This window comes from Telopea speciosissima, chromosome 4 (genome assembly GCF_018873765.1).
Source record: "Telopea speciosissima isolate NSW1024214 ecotype Mountain lineage chromosome 4, Tspe_v1, whole genome shotgun sequence".
NCBI lineage: Eukaryota > Viridiplantae > Streptophyta > Magnoliopsida > Proteales > Proteaceae > Telopea > Telopea speciosissima.
The window spans coordinates 58,326,430-58,346,512 of NC_057919.1; the positions used below are offsets into that span (position 1 = coordinate 58,326,430).

Genomic DNA, 20,083 nt, shown 5'->3' on the forward strand with positions numbered 1-20,083 from the left:
GAGACCTCCATCATTCCTTATATATATTGTACTCAGCTGCTATAAGAGATATAGAAGAATTATTTCCCTTTTCCTACCTCTATTCTACTCAAGGAGGAGCTACCCTCGAAGAGAGCATCTATTCTTAGGAGAAATCCCATTTACCCTCCTATGATTGGTGCTTTCACTGAGAGCACTTACCGTCACCATGGTTGAAGGAACTCACCTCTGGCAACTAGACGAGTTTGTGAAACACCTGGAAGAAGTCACCGCTGCCCAGGGACAGATTTTGGAAACTTTGCACACTAACACCATGGAACAAAAATAGTTAATCACTCAGTTAGCTCTGTTCTTCACCGCCATGGAAGGCCGATTGGAGAAAACCTTGCGTGTTGCGGCTCCACCGACGACACCAAATGCTGGCAACTTCAACCCTCCCACGACGTTACAACATGGAACTTCAAACACTTCTGTAAATTTTGGCTCTGCTATTGTTCACGTCAACCACCCCATTCAGACTCGCACCGTGAAGCTCGACTTCCCTCGCTTTGACAGAAGCGATCCCTGTGATTGGATTTTTAAGGTATAACGATTCTTTGAGCACCATAATACACCAGATGAACATCGTCTTCTCATCTCTTCCTTTCATATAGATGGAATAACTCTCCAATGGTACCAGTGGATGTATAGATCCACCCAGTTCACGACATGGACAATGTTTACCAGATCACTAGAGGTTTGGTTCAGCCCTACGCAGTTCGACAATCCCCAGGCGTCTCTCGCCAAGCTTGCGCAAACCACAACCATCGCCAATTGTCAGAGTCGGTTTGAAATGCTAGCCAACCGTACGACGACGATCCCTCCCTCCTTTCTGGTAAGTTGCTTCATCTCGGGGTTGCACTCAAATATTAAAAATAAGTAATGGCATTCTGTCTGGTTATAGTGTTCGACACTGTAGGGCTCGCACGGCTTCAGGAGGCCAAGCTGATTCAATCACAGAGGAACTCCTTTTATTCTTCATTAGCCAATGAACTGCTACCAACTCCCCCACCGGTGAACTCCAATGTATTGGCTCTCCCTGCACCTTCTCCCAGGATTCCTATCAAGCGACTATCCCCTGTAGAGATGCAGCAACGCAGAGACAAAGGCTTATGTTACAACTGTGATGAAAAATTTTTGTCGGGTCATCGTTGTAGGCCGTGACAACTCTTCCTCTTAGAATATGAGGAGGAAGGACCCTCCGAGGAGCCACCTAACATGGGAGAGGAACACACCTTGGACCCAGAACCTGTAACGAATGAAACAACGACGAACTCTCGTATCATTCACTCATCGGAGGCCACGCTCCATCGCGCTTCACTGGTTTCATCGCCAGCACTCCCATCCAAATTTTGGTTAATAGTGGGAGCACTCATAATTTTTTGTAAAGATTTTGAAAGAAAAAAATCCTTCAATTTTAAACTTATAACTCTTTGAAAATTGAAATTTTTTTGGAGTCCGGTCGCGAGGTCTGAATAGTAGGTATGAATCATAGTTCAAATATTTCTTCATCTATTCCATATATTCCGTGTTCCGGATACTCAAATTAATATCCGACAAAGTAGAACCATCTTTCTCAAGATGACAGACCCATTCTCTATACTATCAATAGGATCAATTATATCAAGTCACACACTCATATTCCGGAAATACAAAAATAAAGGAATTCCGCAATCGAACTACCAAAATGACCTAAAAATCTAAGTCCTAAGTGATTCTTTTTTTTTGGATTGAAAGGCTAAGAGTTCATGGTTCTTATGAACCTAACTCATTGAAATTCCATCCAGTAAAACGGAAGAATTATAAATCTCCAAAATAATACATAGGAATATAGCAAAGAGAACCATTGCGACACCCATCAAAGGGGTAGTTCCCCACCCAGGAGCTACTTTACCGTATTCTGAATTCAATGGTTTCAATAACCCCCAGACCTGTTTGCTTTGGACGAGCTCTAGAACTACCCTCAACGCTTTGTGTAGCAATAAATCTTATTGCATTGGTTGAGATCTATTGACTTTGTATACCATTCCGTTGTAAATAAACGATCTTATCGTAGATCCATTATAGTCTTGAAATTATATAATAATGGAAACAGCAACCCTAGTCGTCATCTCTATATCTGGTTTACTTGTAAGTTTTACTGGGTACGCCTTATATACTGCTTTTGGGCAACTCTCTCAACAACTAAGAGACCCATTCGAGGAACACAAGGACTAATTGAAGTAATGAGCCCCCCCCCCCCCAACATGGAGGGCTCATTATTTCAATTGAGATACTCAAAAATCATTTCATCTTTTTAGTCGGAACTTTAGGGAGTTCTCGAAAAAAAGATAGCAAAAAAAATTATCCCTAGAGTCGAGACTAAGAGGAATGTATAAACCAATGCTTCCATAGATTCGATCGTGGTTTACAATTATAGCTTCCACACCTGTTCATTTGGGATCATATCATCTCCTAGATAAAGAAAGGGCAAGGGTCAAAGAAAGGACGGTGAGTCAAATCAAGATTTTTTTGGTACCCTATCTTAAATCACAAAAATCAAATAGAGGCCAAAGATTTCTGAATAATCCCCCTTTTGCTGGATTATTGCCAATGTAATCATAAAAGGCTAATTTTTAGGGAATTTTAGACCAAGCTTTTGACAAACTTTGGTTTTCAGCTAGTCTAGTGCCAACTCTTCAATACATTTCTTGTTGAAAATATCCCTGATCCCATTGATAACGAGTGGGCCCAAATAATTCAATCGGGGTAGTTGCTGAACCATACCACATAGTTCCAGCAACTACAAAGGCTGCAAAAAAGACAACAGCGATATTACTGGAAAGTACAGTTTCAATATTGCCCATACATAATTCTTTGTAAAGACATTGGGGCGGTCGGATATTAAGATGGAATAGGCCCGCTAATATGCCCAATGTCCTTGCTGCAATATGATGAGAGGTTATTCCTCCCAGGGTTTCTCCCGGAACAAAAGGATCAAAACCTTCCACGCCCCAAGCCGGATTTACAGGTTGTACTTTTTTGGTTAGTCCATAAGGATCGGACACCCATATTCCAGGACCATACAAGTCTGTTACATGAAATGCACCAAACCCGAAGCAAGCCACCCTTGAAAGAAATAACTGAATTCCAAAGATCTTGGGCAAATCCAAAGAGGGTTTTCCTGTATGCTCATCATAGAATATTTCTAGATCCCAATACACCCAATGCCAGATAATTGCCAAGAAGCACAAGCCAGAAAACACAATATGTGCCCCGACCACGCCTTCGTAACTCCAAATACCCAGATTCATTATAGTCCCCCCTATGATACTCCAACCCCCCCCCCCATGAATTGGTTATTCCTAACAGAGTCATGAAAGGTATAACGAATATACCTTGTCTCCACATTGGATCAGGAATGGGGTTAGAGGGATCAAAAACTGCTAATTAGTATAGAGCCATCAACCCGGCCCAACCAAAAACTAGAGTTGTATGCATTATATGAACAGAAAGCAAGCGACCAAGATCATTCAATACGACGGTATGAACACGATACCAAGGTAAACCCATGGAAATACCCCTTTATCAAATAAAAATAGACACTATGTAACTTTATCACATTGGAAAAGACTACGCTATGAACCTCCCTTCTCACTGAATTATTTTGGAGTAAGGGTGAATATTTATTCCATTCCGTTGGTAATAATGGAACACCTAGGAACAAAGAGAAGCCGATTTATTCTATACCCGATAAGTATCAATATGCAATGGGGTTGGCCCCCTTTTCTATGGGCGAATGCGTTGATACTTGCTCATCATTCGAATAACCCATTCCTATGAATTTCCTTTCTTCATTCTGTCTTCCTCTACGAACTTTCCAATCTATGGATAAAATATGCTAAACGACAATATTATGAAGACAATACATTCATACATTTTCACATCAAAGTGAAGTATAACACTTAACCCCCTTTTCTTTCATTTAATGCCTATTGGTGTTCCAAAAGTCCCTTTTCGTAGTCCCAGAGAGGAAGATGCAGTTTGGATTAACGTATAGTGCGACTTGTCAGACATATTGGGTCATATTGGATTACTCCCTTCTCTCCCTCGATCGAGATATCCTCTGTTTTGTCGAGTCGTGTCGCTCAACACCTAGGTCTCTTGGTGGAGGAGACCCCCAATATATCCGTCATCATGGGCAACAGCAATAGGCTGACGTGCGAAGGGATGGTGAAGCAGTTACAAGTGAAATTACTATAGTACCCTTTCACATTGGATGCGTATGTGCTACCCCTTTTTGGTGCTGACCTCGTTCTTGGTGTACAATGGCTGCCCCGATTCGACCTGGTTCTACTTGATTATTCCAAGTTAATGTTGGAGTTCAAAAAAGGAGATTAGCATATTATCCTAGCTGGTGACCCCACTCTTAGTCTAGCTCAGCTTCAATATCATGGAGTCTGACGCCTGTTGGAAACGGCTTCCTTGGTAGCTCTGTTTCACCTGGAGTTACAACCTCTATCAGTGCCCCAAGACCGTTGTGTGAGTGCAAACCTTCAGGAAATCTTGCACCAACATGTCATTGTGTTCGATACTCCACATAGCTTACCCCCTCCTAGGCCTCAATACCACCCTATTCATCATGTCCCTAGAACGCAACCAGTGAACGTCCGCCCCTACTACTACCCACATTTCCAAAAGGCAGAGATAGAGCGACTAGTGACGAAAATGCTCGCCGATGGCATCATTCAAACCAATACAAGCCCCTTCTCTTCACCAGTATTACTTGTTAAAAGAAAAAGACGGGATGTGGAGATTTTATGTGGATTATAGTGCACTAAACGCCGTCACCGTGAAAGACTCTTTTCCCATTCCGACGGTGGACGAGCTCTTGGATAAACTACACATCATCAAGTATTTTTCCAAATTGGACTTGTGGTCTGGATATCATCAGATTCAAATTTAGGCAGAGGATGTACACAAGACCGCCTTCCGAACGCATGATGGCCATTACGAGTTCCTCGTAATGCCGTTTGGCCTAACCAATTCTCCGACGACATTCCAGGCAACCATGAACTCCATTTTAAAGCCATTCCTCTGATGGTTTGTGCTTGTTTTCTTTGATGACCTATTTACAACCCCACTTAGGCCTTACACTTATAACATTTGGATGAGGTCCTGCATACGCTATGTGCCCATGAACTACATGCTAAGGAGTCTAAGTGCGTATTTGGTCAGAACTCTATTGAGTATTTAGGGCATATTGTATCGGCCCATGGCGTTCAGATGGATCCTAGTAAAGTGTCCACTATGCTTGACTGGCCAATGCCATGCTCACTAAAGGAACTACATGGTTTCTTGGGTCTTATAGGGTATGAAATTTTGTGCATGGATATATCTAGGTAGCTGCCCCTATTGATGGATTTGCTTAAGAAAGGAGCATTTGGCTAGTCCACTGAAGCCCAAACAGCCTTTGAAAAATTGCGGCACGTAATGACCACGACTCCGGTATTACACTTACCTGATTTTTCTATTCCATTTACTGTTGAAACAAACACTTCTGGCGTCGATATTGGTGTTGTGTTGACACAGGAAAATCACCCAATAGCATTCTTCAACAAAAATTATCCCCTAGGATGCAGGCTGCTTCCACATATGTCTGTGAGATGTACACTACGACCCAAGCAGTAATGAATTGGAGACAATACCTATTAGGAAGAAAGTTTGTGATCAAAACAGGACAACAAAGCCTTAAGGAGTTAGCTGAGAAGGTGATACAAATGCCAGGGCAACAACATTGGTTGTCAAAACTACTCGGTTTTGTTTTCAAAATCTCTCATCAACCAGAAAACGAAATTGTCTTCAACGCCTTGTCCCGCGTCCCAACACCATCCACAACCTTCCTAGCATTCACGGCCCCAATTCCTGATTTTTTGGATCAGCTCCGACTCGAAGTGGCGACCTATATTGAACTCAAAGCTATCTCTACTGGCCTGGCAAATGACCCAGATTCTTATCCTGGGTACACTTTTCGAAATGGGCTCTTATTTTACAATCACCGATTAGTGTTAGCTTCGGATTCGTCTCTCCGTGAAGTTTTTCTCAAAGAGTTTCATTCCTTACCTATAAGAGGACACTTTGGATTCTTGCGCACATTTCAACGTGTTGCAGCCAATTTTTATTGGCAAAGAATGAGAAAGTTCATAAAACCCTATGTAGCCTCATGCCAGTCTGTCAACAAATGAAGACTTTAACGACGTTGCCGGCAGGTCTCCTCCAACCGTTACCCATTCTAGAGCAGATTTAGGATGACCTTTCAATGGACTTCATCACGGGGCTTCCAAACTCAGCAAGGAAAGTGACCACTCTGGTGGTAGTGGATCGCCTATCAAAATATGCGCATTATGTGCTCTTCCTCCAAACTTCACCAGCATCGTGTGGCTGAAACGTTTGCCATACATGTCACCAAATTACATGGATTGTTGCGCTCTATTGTGAATGACCGAGACCCTCTCTTCCTTAGCAACTTCTGGCGTGAACTCTTTTGCTTACAAGGCACCACACTGGCCATGAGCACGGCCTTCCACCCTCAATCTGATGGCCAGACCGAGGTCATCAATCACTGCATTGAGATGTATCTCCAAAGTTTTGTGTTCGATACTCCAACTCTGTGGGGCAAATATTTGCACTGGGCCGAATATTGGTACAACACCATGTTTCAGTTTGCTATAGGGATGACTCTGTTTCAGGTCGTTTATGGTCGCTTTCCCCCAACAATACCTCAGTATGTCCTAGATGGGTCTCTAAACATAGCAGTTGATCAGGACCTGAAGTCACAAGATGAGGTGTTGCGTACCCTCAAGCTCAATCTTGTACACGCATAGGCTCGTATGAGATCACAAGCTAATAAAGGGCGCACGGACAAGGAGTTCAACAAAGGGGATTGGGTGGTTACAGCAGTTAGTAGGATTATGGGCTCACCAAAAATTGGGACGATGCTATTTCAGCCCTTTTAATTTCAAATTATGGCCATGGTGGGAAAGGTAGCCTACCAATTGGCTTTGCCAAATACTGCACGTGTTCACCCAGTTTTTCATATCTCGCTCCTAAAGCAATACGTTGGTGAACCATCTCTCCAACCTGAGTCGTTACCTGCCAGCCTATCCTTGCCAGACAAGGCTCTAATCCCAGTTACAATTCTGGATTTTGCACTATACTCCGTAACGGTCAAACTATTACCCAAGCTTTAATCCAGTGGCAAGGAGTGCCCCTCAAGGATGCGTCATGGGAGGATCTGTCCGTGTGGCGTCACCACTACCCTTACCTAAACCTTGAGGAAGGTTCCTTTTGGAAGGAATACCAATGATACGGTGTTGCCCAGGGCCATGTCAACTGAGGAGGTGGCTACCAATATTCCAACGCTTCCATCATCAACAACCATGCCCCCGTGTCAGTCCACTTGACACGTGAAACAACTTGCATCCCTTGAGGATTACGTGTAGTCTCTTATCCATTCTATTAGGATTTGATTCATGTGGTCCTCCCCTCCCCCCTCCCCCCTCCCCCCTAATTAGTTAGCAATGATTGTGATAGGAAACATCCATATCATTCCATATATATATTGCACTCAGCTGATATGAGCGATATAGAAGAATTATTTCCCTTTTCCTACCTCTATTCTACTCAAGGAGGAGCTACCCTCGAAGAGAGCATCTATTCTCGGGACAAATCCTATTTACCCTCCTATCATAACCCCACGTTGGTGCAGGACCACACGACCAGGCACTCAAAAAAATCAATAGAATAAGCTAGGTCATTAAGGAGCCAATCCGAAATAGACAATTGTCCCAATCTGAATATTAAAAAATAGGGAAAATTTCACGGACACCCCCTAAAAGTATCCAATATCTCAGAAACTTACCATACTTGGTCAAAAAAGCACAGACTACCCTTATTTTATGAAGATATTTGAACTTAGTCCACTCTGTTAGGCTTTTGGGGTTAAGTTGTTGTTAGTTTTATCATAATAGCCAAATTACCCTTAGAATGGATAAATGTACCATAATACCCCTTAAGGGTAAAACCCTCTTTTACCCAAAAAAAAAACAAAACACATCATCGTTTTACCATGTGAAAGCCAGCAAAAAAAACAGGGACGGAAGAGATGGGTTAGGTTATTGGTGAAATCAAAGATGTGGTCAGTATAACCTCAAGGGGTTAGCACAGCTGGCTTGGAGGGGACATGAGACTCTGCCTCAGGAAGTGAGGTCTCGTGATCAAACCTTCGTCGCTGCATAATTTCTTGGGGCCACCTGCCTGAGGCTCACTAGGGCCCAGAAGCTCTCGGTTCCTGCGTGGCGCAGGGGTCATGTACGAGACCAGGGGGATTTAATTGGCCTAATGTCGGATACCCCTCCTGTCTCCAAAAAAAAAAAAGAAGAAAAAAGATGTGGTCAGTATTTAGAGATTTCGATCAATGAAGCAGAAGAGGGTTTAGATGCAGCAGTAAATAGATGATGGCGACTCATTTTGGGTAAAGTACAAAATGGAATTGGGGTTTCGGATGATAGGAACTAGCAGTTTCAAATAGGGACGGTGTCTTGGTAGTTGCAGAGATGGGGAAGAAAAGTGAATCGACAAGTGGCGAAAACAAAATAGAAATGGGGAAGAATCCGGTTTTGGATGGAGTTCCAACAAAAAAAAAAGAAAATAAAGAAATTTATGATGAATTATAATTTTGTTCCACCAAAAGAGGGATAATCGGCGATTTTTAAGCTCCATTGATATTTCTGTTCATGGCGGAAATCTTCAGCAACATGATGTTGGGAAATCGATGCAAGTAATGATAGTCTCTTCAGATTTACAAGAAGAAGGAAAGAACAAAAACATGACAGTGGAAGTGAGAGAAGTCAGAGCTTTTTAGGGTTTTAGATTTTCTTAGCTTGCCTTGGAAGCGATGCCCTTTCATGAAAAACAAACCGCATTTTCAATCCATCGAGGTTCGAGGGATCGTCGCCGGAGAAGAAATTTGAGGATTTTATTCTCGATAAAGCTGGAAGAAATCGCCGGAGATGACCTCGCCCATGGTGGTTCTATTCTTGGCACTCCAACGGGAAGAATCTGCTCTTTCCCTAGTCATTTTTCCGTAAAAATTACTAAGAGGGTAAAATCAACATTTTATCTTGGGGTCACCCTGCTTAATGTCAGGGGGAAATTTGCTATTTTGACCAAGTATGATAAGTTTCTGAAATATTGGATGCTTTTAGGGGGTGTCTGTGAAACTTTCCCTAAAAAATATCTTGCAGAAGTCCTTTTGTGGAAAGTACACGTCACCCGGTCCTTCTTTGATAGGCCTCATATTTCTGTGATCAACGGCATGACGAAATATTCCATGCCCTCTCTAGCGATTGGTTTGGGAGAGATTCTGAAACGTACGCGTGGCTCCAATTGGAACCAGCGAAACGATGAGATTACCTCCTTCCACAGGTGACCAATGCATTTCCTTTTCAGGAGTAGATCCTCTCTCTGTTATATTTGACAAGTACTGGAAGTACTGGTGACTGGAGAAGTTCCGTAGATCAATCAGACTCTATTAAAATAGCGTAAAGCCATAAACCCTAGAAGCTTTCTTTCGCTTTTCTTCTTTTTAATTTTTAATTTTTTTCTTCTTTCTCCCGCCAATTCCTGTTTAGCAGAAGAGATTTACGAATTCATGGACTTTATGGATTCCGAAGAAGCACCTCCCCAAATTAGAAGTCTAAGGTTCTGAGTTTATCTGTTTTGCTATTTAAGTTTTGTTTTTGTTTCAATGCTTAATTTGTCATTCTATAGATTGTTTTGTCCTAAATTCTGAATTTTGCTGGCTTGATAGTGTTCATTCATGTTCTTCATCTGCTATACTCGATGATTGATTAATATTAATGCATATATTTGTTCCAAAAGTCGATTCTGCAACTCTCCAAGGATCCCTTTGTCTCAATTTGTTTACAGAGTTCTCGATTTTTGGATAAAAAAAGTCTCACATGCTGCCCTTATCACTTTTTACAATTTTGTTATATTTAATTCGTAGCCTTTGCTTTAGAGCTTAATTTCATGGGTGCTGCTTTGCAAGTAAATTTTTTCTTTTTTTTTCTTCTTTTCTATGGAACCCTTTTGCATGTAATCCATGACAATGCCTCCTTTTATCAATGCTCTTGTCTTGCCATCTAATTGGGTTCGTTCTTTTGTTCAATGGATGCTTTAGATGATATCTCTAGAGAAAAGACTGTATTAAGTTCCAAGAAAGGGTCAAGCTTCTGAGTTTGCCGGGGTTGGAGCTCTGAGAAAACACTGTATTCTAATTGCATCTTATTTAATTGCAGTCTCTGTTTATTGTTCAATTCTATATGGTGCATATTGCCAAATGATTGCTCTGTCTCAGTTGGTTCCTCTTATCTTATGTTGAAACTTTAACTTTTCATTTTTGGTCAAATTGGTTATGAATATCTGAAGCCAGACAACTCGGGGCATATTTGTCTAATGTAGATCAGTTTTGAGGTAGATGAACCTACTGAATAGACTAGGACTTCTAAGAAGTAAGAACTCAAAATTGTCCTTTATATCTCTTTAGTCATTTATCTTTCAGGTTGACATGTCCACATCATCACCTTTTCTGTAATTTATGCCAATATATTCATTGAAGAGATTCATGAAACAGAGAGTGAATTAGCTAGGGGCAAACCTCTGGAACAAGGCTTATCACACCTCTGTCTTTCTACAGTATTTGATTTGTTTTCAGTCACCATTCAAGCATGGACTGTGTTATCTTACCACAATGAGCTTGTAACCGTTCTAATAACAGAATTTCGATTTATTTTGTGTGTTCATTCTGATCACTCAAATGCCAGATTCTGCTCTCTTTCTTTTTTATGTTGAAAAAAAATTTACATGTTTTCACAAAGATAAGTTGCTGCTGAGGTTTTGATCAGACAGACAATAAGATCTGAAAATTTTGGAGTTCGTTGTGACACGACCTTTTTGGATGTCTCATTCCCAACTTAGATTGTACAACTGTGCTTTTACCCAAACCGGTCTTTAACAAATGTTTATTTTAAATGGAGCTTTTTCCATGTCTAAAAAGTTAACTAGCTTCAGATTATATGTGGTCTCACACCCTTCGCCATTGACAGGCACAAATGCTCAGCTTGCTATAAGCAGTACAAAAAGAAGGAGCATCTCATTGAGCATATGAAAGTGTCATACCACTCAGTTCATCAGCCCAAATGCGGGGCTTGTGGAAAGCATTGCAAATCATTAGAATCATTGAGGGAGCATCTTACTGGTATAAAACCATTATCCATTCATTTGAATTTGTTCAATAATACTAAAGTTCTGGCAGAACCATAATAATAACTGAACTGACTGCTACATTGTTCGTTGTATTTTCTATATTATTAGTAAAAGTAATTTTGTTTCCTTTTCTGGTGTACAAGGAAATTTTCATTAGCCAATGGCTATTATTTGCCACGTACAGGGATGATTTGGTAGCTGTGAAAATTGGGTATTATCTGAACCTACCACATGCCAAGCTTAGCGGTTCATCTCAGTCATATGGCCCACCATATATTTCACTCTTCCCCTTGTATTTTAAATAGCCCCAATTTTCTCAAAAGATTGATTGCTCAACCAATTCTGGATAACCTGATTCTAACACTTGGTGAATTCCAATGCTGTTGAAACTTGATACAAGTAGAAAATGACGTAGATATGATATTAACAAAATTTGAGCATAAAAGAATCTGCCACATGACAGATATAACTGCCAGGCACCAAAAATCACCATCATTATTGTTATTCTCATTATTTTTGCTTCATCAGCATCATTTCCATAATTGTTGCTATCCTAACTATTCAGTGCCTATTTGACATTTTGATTGTTTGAATTTCTTCCTTTATTTTCAAGGTCCATTGCCCAAAGCCAATTGTTCAAGTGTTTTTTCTGCCCGAGGTTGTGACCTCTGCTTGAACATCTTTTATAGCCCAGAAGCTGTCACTGCACATAAAGAAGTTTGCCAATTATCTGCACCTGCTTGTCTTGTAAGTTGAACAATGAAACTTGAAACCTGGAAGTTGAAAACTTCTGCATTCTATGATTTTGGATACAGTTTTTCTGTTTATCATGGACATGATGAATTTGGGAAAAGGAAAATGTTAAAGTATTTCAATATCTAGCCAATTGAACACTGACGGTTATGAATTATGAAAGCAGGAATGAACTTCATAAACTAAATTGAGAGAGAGAGTTCTTTTCCTTATTAAGCTTTGAAGTGTGAGCCTTTAGTTCATTGTATTATTCTTTCTAGAAGTGACTTGAATTCCAATTTTAGATATAATTCTTATAGGGACCCACCAGAATGCCTCCCATGGAATTGGAAATGGAAACTTCAGGCTTGGCCAATGCCAATTACGCTAGCAAAGGTCCTGAAGTGATTGCCATAGACTGTGAGATGGTTGGTGGTGGAAGTGATGGATCACTTGATATTTGTGCCAGGGTTTGCCTCATTGATGAAGGTGAGAATGTGGTTCTCCATACATACGTGAAACCTCAAATTCCCATCACAAATTACAGGTATTTATTGGCTTTTTTTTTAAATACTTTTGGTGATTATGTGGTTTGGGACCCTTTATAATTCTCATATAAATTTTTTTCTGGAGCTCTTTCAGATACGAAATAACTGGTATAACAGAAGCACATTTGTTTGATGCAATGCCACTCAAGCAAGTGCAAGAGAAAATTCTGGAGATACTGTACAATGGAGAGTCCATTTGGCGAACACGACTAGAAGGTGGGAGGGCAAGGCTTCTTGTTGGTCATGATCTTGAGCATGATTTAGATTGCTTGAGGATGTGCTACCCAGAACACTTGCTGAGGTAAAGTCTCACCACCACTAATTAGGCAGAAGCAATCGAGTGATGGTTTTATTGATCTTGAGAATATTGATATGTGTTCAAATCAACTGGATTTTGATCAGATTCAGATACTTCCATCCATAACTAAGACTGAAGTAAAATATTGTAGTGGTGTTGAATTGATGACCATCTGTTTAGAACTTCACACTCAAAGAAATAAGTTAATGGAGGCTGATTGACTATTTTGTGCCTGTAAATGTCAATGATGTATCTTGGAAAAGATTAATTGTTGATAATAAGAATAAAATAAGACTCACTAATCAGGTTTTGCTACCCAAATCCTGGTCAGCCACACTGTGAGCCAAGTAATGATGCAGTGCATCTGTATTTGGCAGAGTATGAAACCTTTCAGGTAAGCATCTGATCCGGTGAAATCCAGCTCATCCCAGGATACCAGGAAATTAATAGAAGCCATAGTTGTGCAGCTCAGATCCAATCCAAATTCCAAAACAGATCTGATATTATGATCTAATCCGGGTTGAAATGGATACAGTGCAGTTCTTGCATCTGATTGTGAGATAGACAATGTATATAGGATATTGTGTTAATAAGTTATGTTCCTTGTATGATGGTATCTATATTAGCATTTACTTCGGGTAAGCTTGACAGAGGTTTTTTATCATTGCTAACATATAAATTGTTTTCAGCCTGTCCTGTTGGTCTTTAAGAGTTCTGAGATGATTGCCAGATGAGCAACTTATCAATTGTAATTAGTAAACTTGATGACCTTACTGGACCGTACTGGTCCTTCCTGGGTCATGCTTGGTGCTGACCATTCAGTACATGGTTTGACGTGAGTACTAAAGATAATGTTCATGGTTTGATCATGCAATTTCTTAACAAATGGGTGTACTTTTCTGAGAACATAAGCTTTTTCCTGTGGCTAACATTTTCATTTTATCTTTTCTAATTTTTCTCCTTGATTTTTAAATTTTGACTCAGGGACACTGCCAAATACAGGCCATTGATGAAGACGAATCTGGTCAGCCATTCACTGAAGTACCTTACACAAACGTATTTAGGGTAAATAACTTTCTCATCTGATGATCTCTGCTCTCCCTTGAAGTGTTATCCTGATCCTAGTCTTCAAGTTACATTATTTTCATGAGATACAGTTCACATTTGTAACTTATTTTCGGTTGAAAGTTTCACTTTTCTTGCTTATAGTTACTATTTTGACGACCTGGCGTCACCTGCACACCAAACTAAACTAAACTTGTCTTCAACTATTTGCGTTTGGCTACGTGAATCCTGTTCTGCCATGGCAATTATCTGGGGCTATATCTTCACTGTTTCCTAGTTCTCTGAAGTGCTATCAAATCATGAACTGGTTTACTGAACTATATTGCTAAAAATGGCTTTTTCTGACTAAAACTTCATATATATCTCATGTTTAACCTTCAGAATTATAAGCTTGTTATTCCAGAATCTAGAACATCTAAGAATTGGAGATCACATTACTCTCAGATCTGAGTGGAGAATAACATCAATCCTCACTTTTACATGTTACTCTGAACATCAAATGCTCAGCATTTACCTAATTTACAATAAATTGGCTTACTCGTTGTAGCAGAGATGAAAAAGAACTTATTTTGTATCAAAGAACCTTTTATCTAAAATTCCAAGCAGCCTGGTGACTTTGATCTTTGACTTTACAGGTACGAGATTCAGTCAGGAATTCACGATCCATATGAGGATTGTGTGGCTGCAATGAGACTTTACAAGAGAATGTGTGGTCAAGTTCATCGATCAGAAGGAATCACATCATCGGATGCTACCCAATATACCCATAGTTGTATTAACAGCTTTGATTCCTTGAGACCGAAGGAATTGGAGAATATGTCACCAGATGCGCTCTATGAGATTTCAAGATCAAATTATAGGTGTTGGTGTTTGGATTAAAAGGGATCATTAAAAAATTGACTTATATCTCTTTAATGGATGAACATAAGTGGTTTTCTTCATATGGGGAATTGGTGGATTCTTTATTCAAATTCTTTTTTTTTTTTTTTGTTTCATTAATTTTCCTCTTGTTCTCAGGTTAGGGAAGTTTTGTTTAGATTTGAATAGGATTTTCTGTAATAAAGATGACTGTTCTTGGACTTTTGGCTAAGATCAGGTATATTGTGATAAAGCAGTCAGCTTTATAAACTGGTCTATGATCGGTACTTGAAGCATAGAAGTGGAAGTATGAAGAACTTTATGAACTCATATTCTCTTCCTTGGTTTTTCATGTTGAGAACTGGTAATTATATTTCACCGGAGAGGAACCAGTTTTTTAGCAAGGGAGGAATTTTGTAATTCTCCTCCACCCTCCATGTTCTTGTCCCTTGTCTACAGTTCCACCATTGTCACTCGGATCAACCAAATGTAGAAAAATCTGAGCCTAAAACAATGCAAAAAGGTTGCAAATCACAAACAGCAATCACACAATGCATACAAGCATTTACATGGTTCGACAAAATTGCGTATGTCGACAATGAGAAGAGATCTATTTCACTATCAATGGAGAATAGGGTTATAACTGTTCGTCCTCAAACCTCTTTTAGATTGATTATAGAGTAAGAATCTTCGATAGAAATGTATTTCAAAACTTTATACAGGTAATTTATTGAAATACTCATACAGCCTTAATGGTCCTTCGGAATCAGCCCACTTATGCAAGCAATAGAATACAAAAGCCATCATATACAACAATACCAAATCCATGCCCAAATCCTTGTGCAGTGCCTTCCCCAACATAACCATCTCCTGGCAAAAGCTTGTCTACCAAATACCTTCTCCTACTTACCACTCCTGGAATTTCCTCATCCGAGGTCACACTATCAATGACTCTCCTCAGGACTCTTTCTTCCTCTGTTCCGAAATGCTTAGGGAAGGCACAAGGGTAATCAATTTCAAGAGAGAGAGAGAGATGTGAAGTTTCTTAAAATTCTATTATTTCTTTGCATGTCTACTTGGGAGAGGTTGAAAAGGCACGAGAGTTGTTTGAAGAGATGCCAGTGAGAAGGAACCTGATCTGTTGGACAACTCTGACAAGTGGTTATGGAAAGGAAGGGAATCTTGACCAAGTGTTTGGGATGTTCCTCAGGATGCTTGTTTCAGTGTCTCTGATCTCAAATTGGGGAGATGGGTTTCAGTTTTCATAGATGTTAACTCAATACCTTTGAATGGATTCTTCACTGCTCTTATAGATGTCTTTTTTTTTTGTTTTTCCAAGTCAAACAAGCTAATCTACTGGTATATATTTTTAAAAAACACATTTTCAAAATGTAATTAGTTTAAAGATATCCAGTCAACTCTTACTATAGCAATTGCTTGTGCCTTCTCCTTTCATTTGATGAAAATTAGAAGGCCTAATGTAATAAGAGATCAACTTGCGATTTTATTAACATCTTTAATACTAAACAAATGATAGTATATTTTAGGGGTGAGACTGGGCATTTGGTTAGGTTTATGGGAACCAATGTGAGGCCACTCCTCCCTCCAAAAAATTTATTATTAGGGCCAAGCTTATCAAAATGGCTGATCTTGATAAACCTATTAAGGTAACCTGAATATTTACTATGTGGTATATTCGATAAGCCCAAATTTTGTGTACAAGTAGACCTCAAGACCCCATGTTCACATGTAAAATTTCAGCCTAAATAGAGTTTACCAAATAACAAAAAGGTTTCAGATCAAACTATGGAAGAGTAGACAGTATTGGTTGGAGTACAGACATCAATATCTCTCTCGAGAAAGACTCTTGCATCTGCACCCAAGCCATGTCACCCTCACATTCCTAACCATGCTAAAAAAATTATTTTTAATGATGGAGGTATTGCTCACCTTCCCCGACCACGACGATGTGAAGGACGGAGAACCTTGGAAAACCCAACCAAAAAAGAACCCAACCTGAAAAATGACCCCTCTAAGGGGGGGGGGGGAGAGCTACGCAAGAATTTTCTTGGCTCCGCAAAAATCACTATGTGCTTTTCATGGCGCCAAGGAAGGCCATGATTTCTGCGGCGCTACACGTATGATCTTGGCGCACGAGAATCAGTGATTATCTTAGCGCTGCGGAGGAGGAAGGGCCTCTCCACCTTGGGAAGCGCATCCTTGTGAGATTTTTCCTCCGTTTGATTGTCTGAGAGTCCTTTTGAGCCCGCTCCAAAGTTCTGCTCCACTCTCGCCTCAAAATCTAAGCTCCTGTTATCCTATCGGCAATCCGACCCACACGGACCCGCCTTTTTACCCCATTTCCACTATTCTGTACCCATATCCTTTTCCATAGGAACCCTTTATTTTTGTGCGACACCATTATTTTGTTCGCATATTGAGCAATAGGCTCCCAAAACCACTTGTAACTCTATTACTCTACCCGAAGCCCGCGTAACAAAAGTCTCTTTTATAGCCGTTATTCTGCTCGAAGTCCAAGTAACTCAAACCCATCTTATATAGCCGTTACTCTTTCCATCAAGAGAGTGGTAAGCTGATCATCTATCTCCAACTGAGTCAGGAGACATATCGAATCTCAAATTTCCCGCATTTTCTTTATTCTATCGGTTTTGCATGCAGGTATGCATTTCTACTTTTCCCTTTTATTTTGGCACAACGTCGAATATTAAAGTAATTCGTTTAGTGCATATAGTAGTTTTTAACTCATAAAAATAGCATATTTACTCTTTTTTCTTATGTTTGACGCATCGTAATTTAGCCTCACATGTTAGTATAAGACATATTATTAAGGAAGAATGTTCAAAATCAAACATCTAATAGAAATACCAGTTTAACCGAGCGAGATAGGGTGCTAATATTTTCTCACTTTTGTAATCTGACCACTTACCTAAGTATCTATAAAGTGGAGCATACTCAAACCCAGTTTCACAGCTTGGACTTTGGTCTTTGGGTGGATGAAAGGGGGCCTTGGTTAAAACGCCATACCAAAACCCACTTCAAGAGAGAGAGAGAGTGAGACAGGTGTATCACCCTCTTCATGAAAAGAGAGAGAGGGGGGAGGTGTCACCTCTTCATAAAAAAGAGAGAGCTGATGAGAGAGAGGGAGAGGGTGTCACCCACTTCATGGAAAAAGGAGAGTGAGGGAGAGAGGGGTGAGTGGGTGTCACCCACTTGATGGAAAAAACATGAAAGAAAAAAAGAAAAGAAAAGAAAAGGGGAGAGTAGATGAGGTTGATGAGAATGGGGGTGAATTATGGTGGTCCCAAGTTGGTAAGTTCCATCATTCTGATTAAAGATAGTCAACTTACAATTGCAGGCGCATGTTGGTGGTACTCCTGCCTGCAGTAGGTAGTTAGGGTCCCATTACTCATGAGTTCACGGATCCAATCTCTGCTTCACCAGTGATAGGATTCGAGAGTTAAGAAGTAAGGGGTTTAATATATATATAAGGGGTAAGGGTTTAATATAGTATATATATATATATATATATATATATATATATATATATATTTTATCACTCTTTTCAATTAGTTTTTTTTTTTTTTTTTAATAATTTCCCCTCCCCTTCTCCGTAGAAATATAAACAAATCAAATACGATCGGATACGAATCAGATATGATTGGATTCGAATATTTCATGACCGAATACATATCCCTAAATGAATACAGAAGCGAATCGAATTCTGATTTTTTATTATCCGTTTACATCCGTGTCTTGTGTAACTCAAACCTTCCTCCCCCGACAAATACTATCAATCTATGTCTCTTTAGTTGTCATAGTCTCATGATTCTCGTTTCTTTATTCTTTAGAATTTGTTGAATCTTCAAAAACCCTCAAGATCTTTAGTTATTAATTTTTTTTTATTATAAATTACATATATATTCAGATCAGATAATTATTTTTTTTTGGATTATTTGAATTTTTTCCCGTTTTTATATCTCTAAATGGATACAAATACTCCTAAACGAATACAAATGCGAACTAAATTCAAATTTACGAATATCCGTTTACATCCCTACTTCTCTGTCATTGGCTCCCTCACCCTCTCACTTTACAACTCCTTGCCCTTCACCCCACGCTGCTGTGCAACTCATTGTCCCTCGCTCCCCACCCCCACCTCATTCCTCCGCCCCTGCCTTCTCCCTATCCCTCTGCAACTTCACTTTCCCTACTTCCTCCTCCACTCCTATTAGTGTCTCTCTCTCATATATTTTGAAATTATGTTATTAGAGCTTTTATTATATTGCCACATCATTGTATTGTATGGACAAAAAGTTTTTTAATTATAAAATTCTATTTATAAAGCACTGATTATTAAATATTGCCAAATTATATCCCAATATATATAAATTATTAAAAAATAACTTTTTTGAGATTGAAAAATATTAAAAAAATAACATGACAAACCATTAGTGAGGAAGTGGAGGAGTAAACATAAAGAAAGAAACCCCTTTTCTCACCTAAAACCATCTCTTCACTTAGAATACACAGACAGATCTGTTATAAGTATCCCCTCACTCTCACCCTCCCTTACCTAACCATTAAAAAGACATTCTCTGATAATGACTCTAATGCAAAACAGATTTGCTTGATTCCATCATTGTCATTACACTAAACTGTTTTAGTGAACTCAGAGAGAGAGAGAGAGATAGAGAGAGCTCCATTAACGGTCCCAAGTGAACCCGTGACGTGGTGTTCAATTCTGATATCAAATATTAAGATCAAAATTGATGGAAAACGTTAAATTTAAGCCCTTTAACCTATCCCATACTTTGCTGACCCAATATAACACCTTTACACTAGATCAACCCCATTAGAAATGAAAATTTTTAATTGAAGGGTTTAGATCAGTTGATGGATTGATGAGGTGGCCCATGTCTAATGGACCATTGTACCAAATGCTTGGTTTGAGGTATCGGTTTTGCAAGTGACCGATCCCGATACCATGTCGATACCATATCGGTGGTGGCATGATACAGACAATGGGTAAAATGGTCAAAAACCCATTTTTAATGGAAGATTAGGGACATATTTGTCCGATGATATCCTTGCTGATACCGATCTGATACTGTGTCGGTTCCGGGTTGACTGATACCCATTCCGATAACTCTAAAACCATGATTAAATGACAATCTTACCCTTGTCAATTCAACTAAGGACAGAGAAAAATGCACAAGAGACTTTGGAAATTGTTGGA

At 39.6% G+C, this 20,083-nt stretch overlaps 1 protein-coding gene and 1 long non-coding RNA gene across 2 annotated transcripts; one reads left to right on the forward strand and one right to left on the reverse strand.

The window, feature by feature from the left end:
* Positions 1-9,630: 9,630 nt before the first annotated feature.
* LOC122657338 lies at positions 9,631-14,909 on the forward strand. The gene is made up of 7 exons (XM_043852011.1): positions 9,631-9,759; positions 11,166-11,317; positions 11,939-12,072; positions 12,378-12,604; positions 12,700-12,906; positions 13,888-13,968; positions 14,604-14,909. The coding sequence occupies exons 1-7, from the start codon at positions 9,710-9,712 to the stop codon at positions 14,845-14,847; spliced, it is 1,095 nt and encodes a 364-aa protein (XP_043707946.1). The 5' UTR covers positions 9,631-9,709; the 3' UTR covers positions 14,848-14,909.
* Positions 9,641-15,492, reverse strand: LOC122657339. The gene is made up of 3 exons (XR_006332295.1): positions 15,424-15,492; positions 13,073-13,075; positions 9,641-9,681 (listed from the first exon to the last, which is right to left on the reverse strand). It is a non-coding gene; the product is annotated as an uncharacterized LOC122657339 (long non-coding RNA).
* Positions 15,493-20,083: the final 4,591 nt, after the last annotated feature.

Bases quoted from the DNA above. Each gene is read 5' to 3' on its own strand.
- LOC122657338 (XM_043852011.1), top strand. From the start codon at position 9,710: ATGGACTTTATGGATTCCGAAGAAGCACCTCCCCAAATTAGAAGTCTA. The intron at 11,318-11,938 runs GTATAAAACCAT...TTTATTTTCAAG, and splicing joins ATTGAGGGAGCATCTTACTG to GTCCATTGCCCAAAGCCAAT. The intron at 12,605-12,699 runs GTATTTATTGGC...GAGCTCTTTCAG, and splicing joins ATTCCCATCACAAATTACAG to ATACGAAATAACTGGTATAA.